The following is a 17,000-nucleotide window of genomic DNA, read 5'->3' as shown; positions in this document are numbered from 1 at the left end:
ATTGATGTCCTGGTTAAGAGAATAATAATTAAAAAAGGTACATAGCAGGCATAGGAAGGTAGGAGCAAATGTGCTTATGGAGTACAAGAAATGTAAGAGCATACTTAAGATATCAGGAGGGCTAAAAGAAGGCACGAGGTTGCCCTGGCAGACAAGATGAAAAATTTTAAGGATTCCACAGATATGTTAAGAGCAGAAGAATTGCAAGTGACAAAATTGGTCCTTTGGAAGATCACAATGCTAATCCATGTGTGGAGCCAAAAGAGACTGGAGAAATCTTACAGATTTTTTTGCATCTGTATGCACTCAGGAGATGGACACAAAATCTATAGATTGAGGTAAAACAACAGTGAGGTCATGGATGTGTTTGCTGTCTTGAAGCAAATTAAGAGTGGATAATTCCCCAGGGCCTGGCAAAGTGTTCTCTTGGACCCTGTGGGAGGCAAGTGCTGAAATTACAGAGGCCCTAATTAAAGATATACAAAATCATTCTTGGCAACAGGCGGAGTATCAGAGGATTGGAGGACAGCTAATGATGTTCCACTTTTTAGAAAGGCTCCAAGCAGAGGAAATTATAGGCAGGCAAGCCTGAATTCAGTAGTGGGAAAGTTATTGTAAATTATTCCAAGGGACTGGATACTTAAGTATTTGGATAGACTGACTGATTAGGGGTAATCAGCATAGCTGGTAGGTCACGTCTATCCAGTATAGAGTTTTAAGGAAGTTACCAGGAAAGTTGATGAAAGCAACACAGTGGATATCAGCAGTATGACAATGATCTGGATGATAAGGTGGTTAAGTGGATCAGAAAATTTGTGGATGACAGATTCTGGGTATAGTGGACAGTGAGGAAGGTAGTCAGAGCTTGCAGCAGGATCTGCACAAGCTGGAAAAAAAATTGGGCAAAATATCGCAGGTGGACATTAATGCAGACAAGTGTGAGGTGCTGCACTTTGGTAGACTAACCAGGGTCTTACATGGTGAGCAGTAGGGGACTGAGTAGTGCAGTAGAACAAAGGGATCTGGGAATACAGGTCCCTAATTCATTGAAAGTGACGCACATGTAGATAGGTTCATAAAGAAAGCTTTAGGCACTTTGGCCTTCATAAATAACTTTCTTGAGTCCAGGAGAGTGGACGTTATGTTGAAGCTATACAGGTGTTGGTGAGGCCTAATTTGGAGTATAGTGTCCAGTTTTGGTCACCCACCTACAGGAAGAGCACAGAAAATTTACAAGGATGTTGATGGGATAGGAGGATCTGAGATACCTGGAAAGATTGAATAGGTTAGGACTTTATTCTTTGGAACATAGAAGATTGAGGAAAGACTTGATAGAGCTATACAAAATTGAGGGATACAGATAGGGTAAATGAAAGCACAGACTTGTTCTACTGAGGTCAGGTGGGACTACAAGTAGAGGTTAAGGGTAAAAGGTGAAATGTTTAAGGGGAACATGAAGAAATGTCTTCACTCAGAGTGTCATAAGAGTGTGGAACAAGCTACTAGTGCTCAATTTCTGCATGCAAGCTCAGTTTCAATGTTTAAGAGAAGCTTGGATAGGTACCTCAATGGGAGGGGTATGGAGGGCTATGGAACTGGACAGTTTAAATGGTTCAGCACAGGCTAGATAGACTAAAGGGCCCATTTCTGGGCTGTACTTTTCTGTGACTAAGACTCTATTTGGAGTGCTTTATGCTTACTATATGCTCTTGTTTTCAACCCCTTGATATCCCTTCCTGTCATTCCTACATCCTTTTGGGATCACTGACTTGAACTCTCACTCTTTCACTTTCAAAAAGCTCACTCCCATCTATATTTGTAGTTGTTTAGAGACTTCCTCTGGCAGGTTTTTAAAAAAAATTAAATGATATTGAAATCACTTTTACCCAATTCAGATACTGTACAGTCTAGATAGACGTCCCAATGAAATTGAAAACAAATAGAATTGTACAAGAAAATTAAAGTATATAGGACTGATATCCAGAAATGATTGTTTTTCTGAGATGTTAAACTTGCAATATATTATCTCCTCAGCGCTGGGCTAGGTAGTTGAAATTAGGAACAAACTCAAGCTTTGAGTCAAGGATATTAAAGGATCTGAATCAAAGGTGAGTGAATAGAATTGAGATAAATGGTGATCTGAATGAATTGTGAACAAGGCTAAGGACACAAGAACTCTGTGTTGGTGATGCCAATGTAAATTTTCATAAGGATTTTTTCAATTAGTCTTTAACTGTCTATTATATGCTCCATCATAGATCCTTTCAGCAATGTGATTGTTAATGATTGCTACTGGACCTTGGTGCCCAGAAAGTGAGATTTAAAATTTTAATCATTTTCTTTAAGTAGCAAAGATCCTGAAAGTTTCAAAATGGCAATTGTTTTTTAAAAAAATGTTTATTCCCCCACCACACAGTTTAGTGGTTCTTTCTACACCAGATTTAATGTTGAATTAATCCATTCCAATTCTCCTCCTTTGTACCTGTTCTTATGTACACACATCAGTCCCTTAATGTCACCAGTTAAGGAGAAATACTGTAAATGGTTCCTTTCCCCTTACTGTATTGTTACTACTGACTTTGCTGGTGGGGGAGAAGTTGGTTGGTAGAGTGAGAAATCAATACTTAAATCAGAATGCAAGAACTAAATGCACAGTATTGGAGGCAAATTTTGCTCCATTGATCTGAAACAGGTCACTTCAGTTCTTTTCAGAAGCAAACGATACTTTAAAAACACAACCCTACATGAAAAGGTGTAACTCTGATTCAGAGCAAGTTTCCGGTTTCAAAGTTAATATATAACACTAATTGCTTCCTTAATCACATGCTTATTTGTTTAGCTACAATTAAAGACAATATTGATTATTTATTAATATTTGACATGTTTCACAATTTACTTGGTGATTTAAATGCTCATATCCAATTACAAAATATTGAGTACATTGGGGAAAATATAGACAGTAAGCTATGAGCATAAACTAGATAGCAAACCTGAACCAGTTGTTAAGTGAGGACAGAGAGTTGAGGATGGATCTAAAGAAACATTCTTATTTTTGGGTATTAATCCCAATGCTCTTACATGGTCCTAAAGCAATACTAAAGACAGGTTAAATTATTAAAATACTTCATCTCTCTCCTTTCTGGGATTTCCCTCAATCATGCAATGGGACCCATCCTGTTTGGGCTTTGCAGTGGAGCTGACAGAACCTGTTGCAAATGCTTGACAAAAAAAATGCTAGAGACTGTTACAGCCTTCTACAGGAAAACAAATGTCTACCAATATAAAATATTACGATTGCAGTATGTATTATTTGAAATACTGCAATCCAGTTTAATAATCTGAATACAATTTTAAAGTGTACTCATGTCTTATGGATAGATCTCTTAAATTTTAGAAATTTATGCTGTTTAAATCCCATCAATACTTTTATAATAGAGAATAGACAGTAGTGCAGGAGTAGGCCATTCGGCCCTTCTAGCCAGCACCGCCATTCACTGTGATCATGGCTGATCATACACAATCAGTACCCCGTTCCTGCCCTCTCCCCATATCCCTTGACCCCACTATCTATAAGAGCTCTATCTAACTCTCTCTTGAATGCATCCAGAGACTTGGTCTCCACTGCCTTCTGGGGCAGAGCATTCCACATATCCACCACTCTCTGGGTGAAAAAGTTTATATATTTGTAGCTCTTTAGTACTGTTTCACAAAATAGTGAAAAGAGATTCATTTACTTCTATGAATAGTTAAATACATGTTAATCATATATCTAATTCTATTTAACATTAAATGAAGCAACTTTGAAAAGGAATATTAGATGTTTCTCAACAATTTTTCTGCTCATTCCTACTAAAAGATCAATACATTACCTACTGATTTGAGGAAGAATACAGTCTGGGATTATATTGGTAGATTACAATTACAGTCATTTTAATGGATTGCACAATCCTTTGGAAATCAATACTGCTATAAACTGACTGCAGAACAAAAAAAATCTATTGAAGCATTTAACTTGATACCTAAACAAATCTGCCAATGTTGTTGATGCATGCATAATACATGACTGACCTTCAACCAGATCTAGTATGGTATGCAACCATGGCTGCCTGATGTTGAGCAGTAGTTAGGAAGCTGAATCATTGTAGCATTCAAATCAAAGTGCTTAGTTGATACTTTGTTGACTAGTTCTACTACTTTAATGCTCCTAATGAATAGGAGGGGAACAGTTTGTATTTTTTCTTGACCTGAACTGTTGATATACATATCTTTTAGTTTCCCCATGCAGGTTTCAGCTACATGGCACGTTTCCACCAAAAAAAAAGTACAACTTCTATATGCAAACATTATTCACTGCCTATAAATTATGAATAACAATTAGCTATGATACAAAGCAAAAAAAGAAAAGCAATACTAGAGGAACTTAGTGGTTGAAGTAGCATCTGTGGAGACAAAAGGTTGCAGGGTCATGATCCAAAGTATCAACTATGCACATTTTGATTTTTCACTCTAGATTCCAGCATCTTCAAGTTTCTTGGTACTTCCTAGTTTGCAAGTAGTTTGATGTGGAATCTGGGCATAACAAATATGTACTGACAGTACAATACAGCTTGAGCACATCGTGCAATACGATGGTGGAAGAGAAACACCACTCAGTAACTAGAAGCTACTTGTTTTTTGTTTTGTTCTAACAACACAGGCTTTTGTCTTATCTGCATAACCACAGAATTTCTTTTTTAAAAAAAAGTATTTTTGACTCCAGTGAATGTATTTTCCAGACAATTCTACATGGACAAGTGATTACTGGGAATGAGGATCACAAAAAAAGCTTTCAGTTCCATGAATTTGATCATTTAAGAAAAAAAATCCGTCAATAAAATCTTTTTACTCCCCTTTGATCTACACATACTATACCCTTTAATATCTTTGCTTACAAAATTCTATCAAAAATGTCGGTTGATCCAACATCTAAACTGATTTCTTTCCCTTTTGCCAGTGGTTGTATTCACACCTTGGGCATTGGACATCACAAGTGCTGAAAACTTAACCTAAATAAAAGTATAAATGGAAAATGTGAAGTGAAAACATTTCTGGAAACTCTCAAAACTTGGCATCTATGGGAAGAGGAAAAAAAAGTTCAGTCAATTCAGCTTGATCATTTGATTTGTAGTCCTCAATTTCTTTTGAGTTCTTTGCTTCAACTAGTTGACAGATCTTTCTATAAAGAAATATAATTTCCCATTCTTTGCTGCAGGACCATCATCCTTTCCATATCAGTCAAAATACCAGATCAAGACATACATTTAAGAAATTAAAAACCATTAAAGCTTGCTACAAATTTTAATCCCGCTAAAATACATAACTACTTGCTGTTTTCCCAAACAGACCAGACAGCACCCATGGAAGAATATTACAAGCTGATTGATGGTCCTGCTTTAGAACTGCTCAGTTGTCACACTGACAGGAAAGATAGTGTATCTGAAATTGTTAAATTTAATTGAACCCTGCTGGGCATAATAACCAGATGGAAGATGAGATGCTCTTCCTTGAACTTTAATGAAGTAGCATAGGAGGCCAAAGACAGGTCAGAGTGCAAGTGGAAAATTGAGGTTACATTCAGGCTTAGCCTTGTGGACTGAAGGGAGATGTTCTGCAAAGCAGTCACCAATCTTCATTAGTTTTCTTTAATGTGGAGGGTTTCACTTAGTGGACACCACGCTTAATAGCAACTTCAACTGAACAGGTGCTTCACCAGGAAGTTTTCCAGAGTTTCAGTAGATGATAACCAATGCATCCAATCTACGGGCAACCTCCTCTCCTCAGGTCTTGCAGCGCATCAGGTCCAGGAGATTTGTTGGCATTTACCCTATTATCTGCTGCAGTTTTGTTTTAATTCACACCCTATCCCTATAGCATCTGAAAGAACTTAATTTGCCTACTTTATGGGATTTTTTTGTCGTCGAGTCTTTCACCATCTAAACTAATCCAGAACAATTACAATCTCTATTATTAATTTCCCATCCTCAACTTCTACAGACCAATAGGTATTCTCTTGTCTATTACACATCACTATCATCACCCGTGACTTGCATTTTATTACTTGTTGGTTGCAGCAAGTTGAAGTTGGTGGAAATTATGGAGGAAGATTCACGACTGAGGTTGGTGGGATGGAAGGAGAGGATAAAGAACCCTCATGAAATGAGCTTTAGCATGTAATAATTCATTAAGTAAAATTTATTGTGTATTAGTTGGTAAGAAAATTATCTTTCAATATTTTTATTATACAAATTGCATGAATACAAATACAAAATTCATAAGGATACAAGTAATACAAATTACATTACATTTAAATCACAGTATCCCACATTCCAAATCAATCATGTAGAAAAAAAAGATTGAATTATGAAATGGTATGAAATAAAATAATTGTATTTTATTCAAAGAAAATCTACCCCCACTACCAAAATGAGCTGGTTGGTGCCAAGAGAAAAAAAATACCTTACCAGATAATATATTAATAAAAGCTCAGATCCATACTTTACCAGTTCAGAGATTATGAAAATAACTCAGAAAGGGTCCCCAATAAGAAGATTATCCAAGAGGATTAGTGGAACAAAGGCACGTCAGACGACAAAGTGATATCAGGAGGTCAGTAGTAGCCATACAAATGCATAACAAGCATCAACATGGACAAGTGATTACTGGAATGAGGATCACAAAGCAAGTTCCATGAATTATCAAATGAAGGGTCTCAGCAGAACTTACAGAAGGAAACCAAGAAGGTCATTAGCAAGGAAAAGATGAATTATGAAAGGCAGCTAGCAACTAATATCAAAGATACTAAAAGCTTTATTAAGTATAAAGGGTAAACGAGTGAGGGTAGATAGAGGGCCAATGGAAAATGACGCCGGAGATATTGTAATGAGAAACGCAGAGACAGCAGAGGAACTGAATGCGTATTTTGCACCAGTCTTCACAGTGGAAGACATCTGCCGTATACCAGACATAGAAACATAGAAAACTTACAGCACAATACAGGCTCTTCAGCCCACAAAGCTGTGCCGAACATGTCCTTGCCTTAGAAATTACCTAGGGTATCATTCAAGAGTGTCAGGGAAGTGAAGTATGTGCAGTGAAAATTACAACTGAGGTGGTGCTCAGGAAGCTTAATCCTCTTGAGGGTGGATAAATCTGGACCTGATGGAATGCACCCTTGGGTTTTGAAGGAAGTAGCTGGAGAGATTGCGGAGGTATTAACAATGATCTTTCAAGAATTGCTAGATTCTGGCATTGTACTAGACGAATGGAAAATTGCAAATGTTACTCCACTATTTAAGAAGGGTGGGAGGCAGCAGAAAGGAAGCTATAGACCTGTTAGCCTGACGTCAGTGGTTGGGAAGTTGTTGGAATCGATTGTTAGGGATGAGATTACGGAGTACCTGGAGGCACATGACAAGATAGACCAAAGCCAGCATACTTTCCAGAAAGGAAAATCCTACTCGACTAACCTACTGCAATTTTTTGAGGAAATTACAAGCAGGGTAGACAAAAGGAGATGCAGTAGATATGGATTTTCAGAAGGCCTTTGATAAGGTGCCACACATGAGGCTGCTTAGCAAGATAAGAGCCCATGGTATTACAGGGGAGTTACTAGAATGGGTGGAGCATTGGCTGCTTGGCAGAAAACAGTGGGAATAAAGGAATCCTGTTCTGGCTGGCTGCCAGTTACCAGTGGAGTTCCACAGGGGTCGGTGTTGCGACTGCTGCTTTTTACGATGTATGTCAATGATTTGGATTATGGGATTAATTGATTTGAGGCTAAATTTGCGAATGATACAAAGTTTGGTGGAGGAGCAGGTAGTGTTGAGGAAACAGAGAACCTGCAGAGAGACTTGGATAGTTTAGGAGAATGGGCAAAGTGGCAAATGAAATACAATGTTGGAAAGTGTACGGTCAAGTGCATTGGTGGAAGAAATAAACGGGCAAACTATTATTTAGATGGGGAAAGAGTTCAAAATGCAGAGATGTAAAGGGACTTGGGAATCCTTGTGCAGGATACCCTAAAGGTTAACCTCCAGGTTGAGTCAGTGATGAAGAAGGAGAATGCAATGTTGGCATTCATTTCTAGAGGTATAGAATACAAGAGCAGGGATGTGATGTTGAGGCTCTAGAAGGCATTCGTGAGACCACATGAATTATTGTGTGCAGTTTTGGGCTCCTTATTTTAGAAAGAATATACTGACATTGGAGAGATTTCAGAGAAGATTCACAAGAATAATTCCAGGAATGAAAGGGTTACCATATGAGGAACATCAGGCAGCTCTTGGGCTGTATACCCTGGAGTTCAGGAGATGAGGGGGAATCTCATAGAAACATTCCAAAGGTTAAAAGGCCTGAACAGATTAGATATGGCAAAATTATTTCCCATGATAGGGGAGTCTAGGACAAGAGGGCAAGACTTCAGGATTGAAGGACGTCCATTTAGAACAGAGATGCAGAGAAACTACTTAAGTCAGAGGATGGTAAATCTGTGGAACTTGTTGCCACAAGCGGCTGTGGAGGCCAAGTCATTGTGTGTATTTAAGGCAGAAATAGATAGATTCTTGATTAGCCAGGGCATCAAAGGGTATGGCGAGAAGGCAGGGGAGTGGGGATTACTGGAAGAATTGGATCAGCCCATGACTGAATGGCCAGATGGCCTACTTCCATTCCTATATCTTATGGTCCAAAATGTCAATTGTACTATTTTCCATAGATGCAGCCTGCACTGCTGAGTTCCTCCAGGTGTGTTTGTGGGCTTATGCCCAATTGTGGGATTGTTATGCTACCAAATTTTGGTTAAACTATGAGCAACAAAGAAAGCTGGTAGAACTCAGCAAATCAGGCAGCATCGATGAAGGGGTATAAACAGTCGATGCTTTCGGCAGAGACCCTTCATCAGGACTGGAAAGAAAGGGGTCAGAAGCCAGAATAAAATAGGGAAAGGAGCACAACTGGCAGCTAATAGGCATGGCCAGGTAGGGCGAAGTTGGGTAGATGAGGGGGTGGAGGTGAAGTAAGAAGCCAGGAGGTGTTAGGTGGAAGGGGTAAGGGGACTGAAGAATGAATCTAATAGGAGAGGACAGTGGACCATGGAAGAAAGGGCAAGAAGAGGTGAGCTGGAATGAGATGGACAGCCAATAAGGAGAGAGGGGAATCAGAATGGGGAATGGAAAAAGAAGTTGGTGTTGCTACTCTAATCTGAGTTTGGACTCATTGTGGCTGTAGAGGAGGCCATTGACAGTCATGTCACAATGGGAAATAGAATTGAAATGGGTATCCACCAGGAGATCTTGCCTTTTTGCAGCAAACAGAGCAAAATGTTCTTTAACAAAGCAATCCCCCAATCTGCAATCTGCATCTGGTCTCAATGTAGAGGAGGCCTCACTGGATTTAATGGACAACTCCAACAAACTATTAGGTGAAGTGTCACCTGACCTGGAAGGACCCTTTGGGGCTTTGAATGGTGGTGAGGGAGGTGGTGTAGAGGCAGGTGTAACTTGTCATGTTTTCAGGGGATAAATGCTAGGAGGAAGATCGGTGGAAAGGGATGAGTGGACAAGGGAGACACAGAATGATCCCTATGGAAACCCAAAGAGAGGTAATGGGAGAAGGGAAATGTGCTTGGTAGTGAGATCACATTGGAGATAGCAGAGGTTACGGGAAAAATAATGTGCTGGTTATGGAGGCTTAGTGGGAGGTGGGGTGGTGGTGTGCAAGGACAAGGTGAACCCTCTCTTGATGGCAGGAGAATGGTGTGAGTGCAGATGTGCAGGAAATGGAGGAGATGCAAGGGGGAGGGCAGTTTTGATTGTGGTGGAATGGAAACTATGTTCTTGAAAAGGATAAGGACATCCTAGACGTTTTATAATGCAAACCTCATCCAGTTATTAGACATGGTGGAGACGGAGAAACTGCAAGAGGGATAGCATTTTTACAAATGACAGTGTGAAGTGACATTGTCAAGATAACAGAGAGTCAGTAGCTTATCAAAGATGTCAGTAGATTGTCTGTAGTGATGGAGACAGATGGGGAAAGGGGAGAGGTGTCAGAGATGTTTGAAGTAAATTTGGGGGCAGGGTGGAAGTGGGAGGCAAAATTGATGAAATTGTCAAACCCAGGAGGAGTACAGGAAGTACCTCCAATGTAGTCATCGATGTAGCAAACAAAGAGTTGGGGAGCGCAACGAGTGTCAGCTTGGAACACCAGTTGTTCAATGCAGCTGATAAGAGGGCAGGCATAGCCAGGGCCCATGGCTACATCTTGGGTTTGGAGAAAGTGAGGGGGACTGGAAGGGAAACTTTGAGGGCAAGAACCAGATCTGCCGAACGAAGGGTAGTGGTGGAGGGGAATTGATTAGGTACAAAAAAAAATTAGAGCTTAAGACCTTACTGATGCTGTAAGGAAGTGTTTGGGGACTGGTTGATCTTGGGCTAGAGATAGAAATGACCAGCGCAGGGCACAGGGTATACAAGGTTGGCAGCAGTGGATGGAAGTTCTCCAGAGAAGAGGTTGATGATTGTGTGGGTGTCAATGGCCTGATGCTCCTTAATGAGGTCCCGTTCAAGGAAGATGTCTGAAACCTGCTGATTACCTCAGAGGGGTAGAGATCAGTCCACACCGCAATGTCAACACCCCCCCCCCCCCCCCCCCCCACCACCACCATCAGCAGGTTTGATGGTGCGATTCATTAAGCTGTGCTTGGAGTATTGAATACTTTTCTGGTCATAAGCAAAGCTGCAGGGCCTGATAATATACCACGTCAGGTTTTGAAAGATTGCACAGCCCAGCTTACTAAGGTGCTGATGGGATACATTTAAAATTTCTCTGGAACAGTCAATTATCCCCCCAGTTTTCAAGGCTCCCACCATCATTTCAGTCCCAAAGGTGACAGTAACCTGCCTAATTGACTATCATTTGGTGGCAATAACATCAACCATTATGAAATGCTTTGAGAGGCTGATCATGGAGCACATCAAAGCCTTACTCCCGGCTACACTGGACCCTTTCCAATTCACTTATTACTCAAATTGATCCACTAACGATGCAATAGCTTCTGCCCTCCACTCTGTCCCATCCCACCTGGAAAATGAGGTCTCTATGCTGTTTATAGACTCAAGTTCAGTATTTAACACAGTCATACCTCAAACTCATGGGAAAACTGGCCTCACTGGATCTCAACACCTCCCCCTGCAACTGGATACTGGAATTGGTAACAGCAAGGCCACAGTCAGTCCATGTGGGCAGCAACGCCTCTCGTCCCATTACGCTGAACACTGGCACTCCAAGGCTGTGCGTTCAGCCCAACTGCTGACGCATAGCTGTGTCACAGGAGCCAGCTCAAGTCTGCGGATGACGCAACAGTGGTCGACTTAACAGGAACGATGACAAGACAGAGTACAGCGAGGAAGTGGAGTGGCTGGCGAATTGTTATGTGAAGAACAGCCCAAGCCTAAACGTGGAGAAGGCCAAGGAAATCATTGCCGACTTCAGGAATGTGCAGGCAAACCAACAACCTCTGCAAATACATGGCTCCTCCAAAGAGAGTTAAGTGCACCAAGTTCCTGGTTCACACCACAGATGTCCTCACTTGGCCCTTTAATGTCACCTCTCTGAACAAGAAGGTACAGCCTTCCCAAGAAGATGAAAGGCTCTCTCCCCACCCTCCCCCAACCATCTTAACTGCGTCTTACAGGAGCACCATTAAGAGCTTCCTGACAAGTTGCATCTCCAACTGGTTTGGCAGCAGCTGAGCAGGCTGGAGGTCCCTTCAAAGGACCGAAAGCAGCTGAGAGGATCATGGGGGTCTCCCGACCATCCATCAGGGACATTTATCACAAGCGCTATGCAGGGCCCTTAGTATTATTAAGGTTCCCATCCATCCACCAGCATCCTCCTACTTTCTACCATCAGGCAGGGGACTCATATGCATAAAACAAGCAAATCAGGATGGAAAACAGTTTCTTCCGTTTGGCCATTAGGCTTCTGAACTCCCTGCTGCATCACGTTCAAAGTACCACTGGTTAATCTGTTCCATATCTTATAATATTTATACACTTTAGTTTGTTATTTATGTGCGATTTATCTGTAGATTTTATCCTTACCTTCACATTGTCTCATTTCTATGGTTATATAGATGTACATACATAAATGACAATAAACTTAACTATAAAACTGATAAAGTGATACTTGGGAAGGAGCAAAAGACCTTTCACACATGATAATTAACAGACCTTGTCAAAAGCACATCATCTTCAAAGACACAAGAGGTGCTGGAAATTTAGAACAATACACGCGATGCGTTGAGGGAGCTCTGCAGGAGAGGCAGCATCTATGGATGGAAGCAAACAAACGACATTTTTGGGCCAAGACCCTTAAAGTCTTAACTAACTTTAGAGAGCAAAATTAAGGCACCATAAATGGTAGCCAGGAAAACCGACGGAAAAGGCAGCGATAATTTTTGATGAACAATATGGATTAATTAGAAGTAGTTTTGGATTTGAGGACTGCGCATTGAACTGAAACTAAAGCGGAAATAAGAACGCCAGTGTGCAAGAAATTTAAAAACATGAAATTAGTGACCTTTGATGTCCCCATCCAGCCACAAGTTGCAAGCGGAAAAACTCCACAGAGTTGTGACCACGGGTACCACAAGCCCGCACTCCACTCGCCACGGGGTGATTGACAGCCAACCCTGAACGTGACCTCCGGCAGAGTTAGCGCTGACGTCAAGGTAGCGGGACGAGTACGCCTGCGCGGCCGCTCTGACAGACATGGCGCCGTAACAGCACATGGCGGCGATCGGCACGGTCACTCTTACCGTCTGGCAAAGTGCGGTAAAATCCGATCGAGATCCCCCCGGCTCAACTCGGATAGCGGCCCCGGGGCCCGCGAGGCGTTCGGTCTCCGCATCCGCCTACCGCTCTTTTTCGGGCTCTCTCTGGTGCGGCGGGTGGCGTGTGCTTTGAGGGAGCGAAGACCATGGGGGTGCAGGGGTTCCAGGAGTACATCGAGAAGCACTGCGCCAGCGCCGTGGTGCCGGTGGAGCTGCAGAAGCTGGCCCGGGGGAGCCTGGTGGGTGGAGGCCGCAACCGGCCTCCGCAGACCCCGCTCCGCCTGCTGGTCGATGCCGAGAACTGCCTGCATCGCCTCTACGGCGGCTTCTACAACGACTGGGTGAGCGGCGGGCAGTGGAACCACATGCTGAGTTACCTGGCCTCCCTCTCCAAGGCCTGCTTCAGCGGCAACATCGAGCTGGTGGTTTACTTCAACGGCGCGCTGGAGAAGCCCCGCCTCCACGAGTGGGTGAAGAAGCAGATCAACGACAGGCAGACAGCCCAGCAGATCATCAGCCACGTCCAGAACAAAGGCACCCCGCCACCCAAAGTCTGGTTCCTTCCCCCTGTCTGCATGAGCCACTGCATTCGCCTCGCTCTCCTCCGTTTCCGCGTGAAGGTAAATACCGACTTGCAGGCCTAAATGTTTTCATACGTTAATTAATTAACTTGAAGATCCCCGCCCTCAGTTTGCATTTCATCACTCTGATCGGCCGCTGATATTTCTAGTGTGGGTTCCAGTTCTCCACATGTCACTCAAATTAAGGGGCTCAAGGGACTTGCGGCAACAGGGTTAAGATTCCCATGCCAAGAACTGTGATACTAACAGGTCCTGACATAAATCAACGTTAATAAAATAACTCAGTTAGGTTGTTGGTACTGCCCAGTGAGAATTATGTTGCAACAAGGAATTACCTGTATCAGTTCCATTTAATAGGACAAGCCAAAGACCTGGAAATTGTGTTTATATAGAATTCTACTTTGGTCAATTTTGTAAAACCACAAAAAATAACTTAAATATGTTTGTAGAACTGGTCTCCAATTGTTTTAGTATTCCACGCATGATTCCTTGTATTATTTGTTTTATTTTAAGTCAATTGGTAATTTTCCAAGGGAGCAAATAATACATGATAAGGAAAGCCTTGAGACATCTGCTTAATATGAGGGTGTAGAGGCAATTACTGATGAACCTCAGAGGTTGAAGGTATTAACAGTGACTCTCCTTGGGTCAGCAGCTTGTGGTGGTGGTGTCATAGGAATGTAGGAGCAAGCCACCTCTCCCTTCGAACTTTTTTGTTCAATTTCTTGTGCTAACCCAGTGTCCTTGGTTGCTTTAATGTCCAGAAACATCTCAATAAATGTTTTAAATGAACTTAGTGGTCTTGGATAAGGGATTACAAAGCTTGACCATTGTGAAGAATTTTTTTCTCACCTCAGTTAAAGATGGCTTATCCTTTAGAGCAGACGTTCAAAGTCGAAAGTAAATTTTATTATCAAAGTATATATACATCACCATAGGCAACCCTGAGATTCATTTTCCTGCGGGCATACTGACTAAATCTAAGAATATAGCATGAACAGTTATAACAGACAAACTGTGCAAATGCAAGTATAAATAAATAGCAATAAATAACAAGAGCAAGATTCCTTTTTCTAGACAGACTCTTGAGTCAGAGTTGCTGTGAAACATAGCGAGAAACATCTTTTATTTTTCTAAGCTCAAGATAATACATAGTTATCTGTATTCAAACTCACCTTGTACCACTTATGCCATGCCATGCATTTCAGTTTTGAATAGAGACCAAGATTGTGTTCAGTACTCCAGTATGATCATAATTGCAGTAAAATGTTTATACTTCTGCACTCAACCCCTCTTTTAATAAAAACTAGTACACATTCACCTTCCTAATTGCTAAACATCCATGTTGGCTTTCAGTAACTTCTGCACAAGGACAATTAGGTCCCTTGGAAGATCAACAATATCCAGTCTCTCACCAGAATCAATTTAATATGTCTTTGAGATTTGTTGCTTTGTGGCAACAGTACAGTGCAGGGTATATAAATTACTATGTTACAAGAATAAATAAATAGTGCAAAAGTTACATAACGAGGTAGTGTTCATGGATCCTTCAGAAATTTGATGGCAGTTAGGAATCTCTCTTGCATTTCTGTTTTGTGCATCAAAGTAGATAATTTTGTATTTTTCCAATTTATATTGGGTGAGTCATATTCCTGCCCACTCACTCAGTTGTCTATTCTTTTGAGGGTCTTTTGCATTTTTTCTGTTTGTAATCGCACCTTTTTTTTCCTCATCAACAAACTTAGAAATCTGACATTTGGTTCCTTTATAGCATTGATATAGAACGTATTTAGCTGGGGGTCTGCCACCAGTTCCTGTAGTATTCTGTTAGTCACTGCTTGCTGACCTGAGAATGCCTCCTGTGAAAGATGTACAGAGGGAGTAAATGCATGATGTAAACAAAAGCCATTCATGGAGAACCAGCTCATTCCACCTGGCAGGAATGATGACAGGTTCTGAAATAAGTTTGGCAACAAACCAGACCTCTTCAGATTAGTGTGGAGGAGAAAATAGTAGACCTGATGGTTTGTTCAGTTAACTGCAGTTGCTGAGTCCCAGTTGCACTGAAAAAGTAATTAAGCTGTTGTAGATGCTATCATTGAAAATGCAGGTTTTGAAATGGCAAACATTTTAAAAATATACATTCTCCCCTAATGGCTGTGTTAGCCTTTAATTACTTCTTGTAATACATCAGTCAGAAATGGCACAGCTAATTTGGGTGCAGCATAGTCCCATGGACTGCTACAAAGAAATAAGCAGTTAATCTGCTTTACTGTAATGTTGATACTATTACTTAATTAGTTTGATGACAGATTTTAGGTTTTCAATTTCCTTAAGAAAATACATTTAACAGATGTTGTATTGTCCATTTAATATCAATAGTAGAACCTATAATAGTTTTCTATTTTAATCCATCTGAATATCCAAGTTATGATACGTATACGTAACAGAAATAGGCATTTCTTTTGTATATTCATTGGTGACCCATCTCTTCATGCTTCAAAATTTTCACTATCTTTACTGTGTTTTAACTGCAAGTGTGGCTCAGGCCTCAAAATTATTTGGCAAGGGACCAGTGCTTTAGGAGCTGTCTGCACTGCTGATACATTCATCATCACTGTGACTCTCTTTCCACACATGCTGTAAGGATTTGCATTAGGCTATGTATTGTTTATCATTGGCTTTAATACCTCAGATGCTAACACATCAAGTTCTGATGTTTGTAGGTGGATGCCATAATTTTGCTGCATCTATCTACCTGCCTTAATTTGTATGCAATATTTTGTTTTGGCCACTGAAAAGAAATTATACAGTGGAAAATCTTAATGTCAAAATTAAAGCTTGCACCTGTGCTATATGAAGTACATTTTTTCCTCATTTTCCAATCCAGGTGTCCCTACATTAACAACTAAGATGACTAGGAAGGAGTGCATGCCATAGAATGGCTATTTTAGTATTGTGAATCATACATGTTAATTTGGTTTGGAAATTGGTGGAAGCCATCAGATGGAAAATATTATAATTCACTAAGATTACTTGGTTGAAATGCAAAACTTTTAGAAATTGCAAATACACTGCTCGTTGCATTACAAAAATAATTCTAGTTATACAGATGGTCCAGTAACACTAGGTAGTTGCTTGTTTTACTGTTTTAATATTTTTTAGATTTACTTGATTCATGGAGAGAATACTTCTAAGCCAAATACTACGGATGTTAGAAATATTCTGATCCGGCAGCAATTTTACAGAGCAATACAGTTAATGATTAAACTCAGTGACATTTCATTATTTCAGGCAAATGATCATCAGCCTGAAACGTTAATACTTGACTAAACCTACTTAAACATCTCACAGTTAGAAATTATAAAGACATCTTTCCTTAGCATATCCTTCTCAACTACACCTGTATGGAAACCATCAGAAGTGTGAAATTATCTTAGAGAGCAAGTTAGATTTTCAGTTTTGATTGATTTGTATTTTAAGTATTGAAAATATCAACAATTTTCATGTTGCAGCTTTTTGTTAAGGCCTGCCAACTTGCCAGATTG

General features: G+C 40.7%; 1 protein-coding gene across 3 annotated transcripts in view; it reads left to right on the top strand.

Annotated features, from left to right (window-relative positions):
• The first annotated feature begins 12,783 nt into the window (after positions 1-12,783).
• Positions 12,784-17,000, top strand: part of LOC140741793 (constitutive coactivator of PPAR-gamma-like protein 1 homolog) — a 137,976-nt gene continuing 133,759 nt past the window's right edge. For all 3 annotated transcript variants that reach the window (XR_012102140.1, XM_073072182.1, XM_073072183.1), the window contains exon 1: positions 12,784-13,491. Coding sequence is in view for 2 of the 3 variants with exons in the window: in XM_073072182.1 (XP_072928283.1) it covers positions 13,018-13,491 (474 nt within the window). In the remaining variant the exon portion in view is untranslated. The remainder of the gene's footprint in view (positions 13,492-17,000) is intronic.

Source organism: Hemitrygon akajei, chromosome 19 (assembly GCF_048418815.1).
Source record: "Hemitrygon akajei chromosome 19, sHemAka1.3, whole genome shotgun sequence".
Taxonomy (NCBI): domain Eukaryota; kingdom Metazoa; phylum Chordata; class Chondrichthyes; order Myliobatiformes; family Dasyatidae; genus Hemitrygon; species Hemitrygon akajei.
Note: the sequence above shows the minus strand (reverse complement) of the source record. Positions and strands in the feature narration are given on the sequence as shown.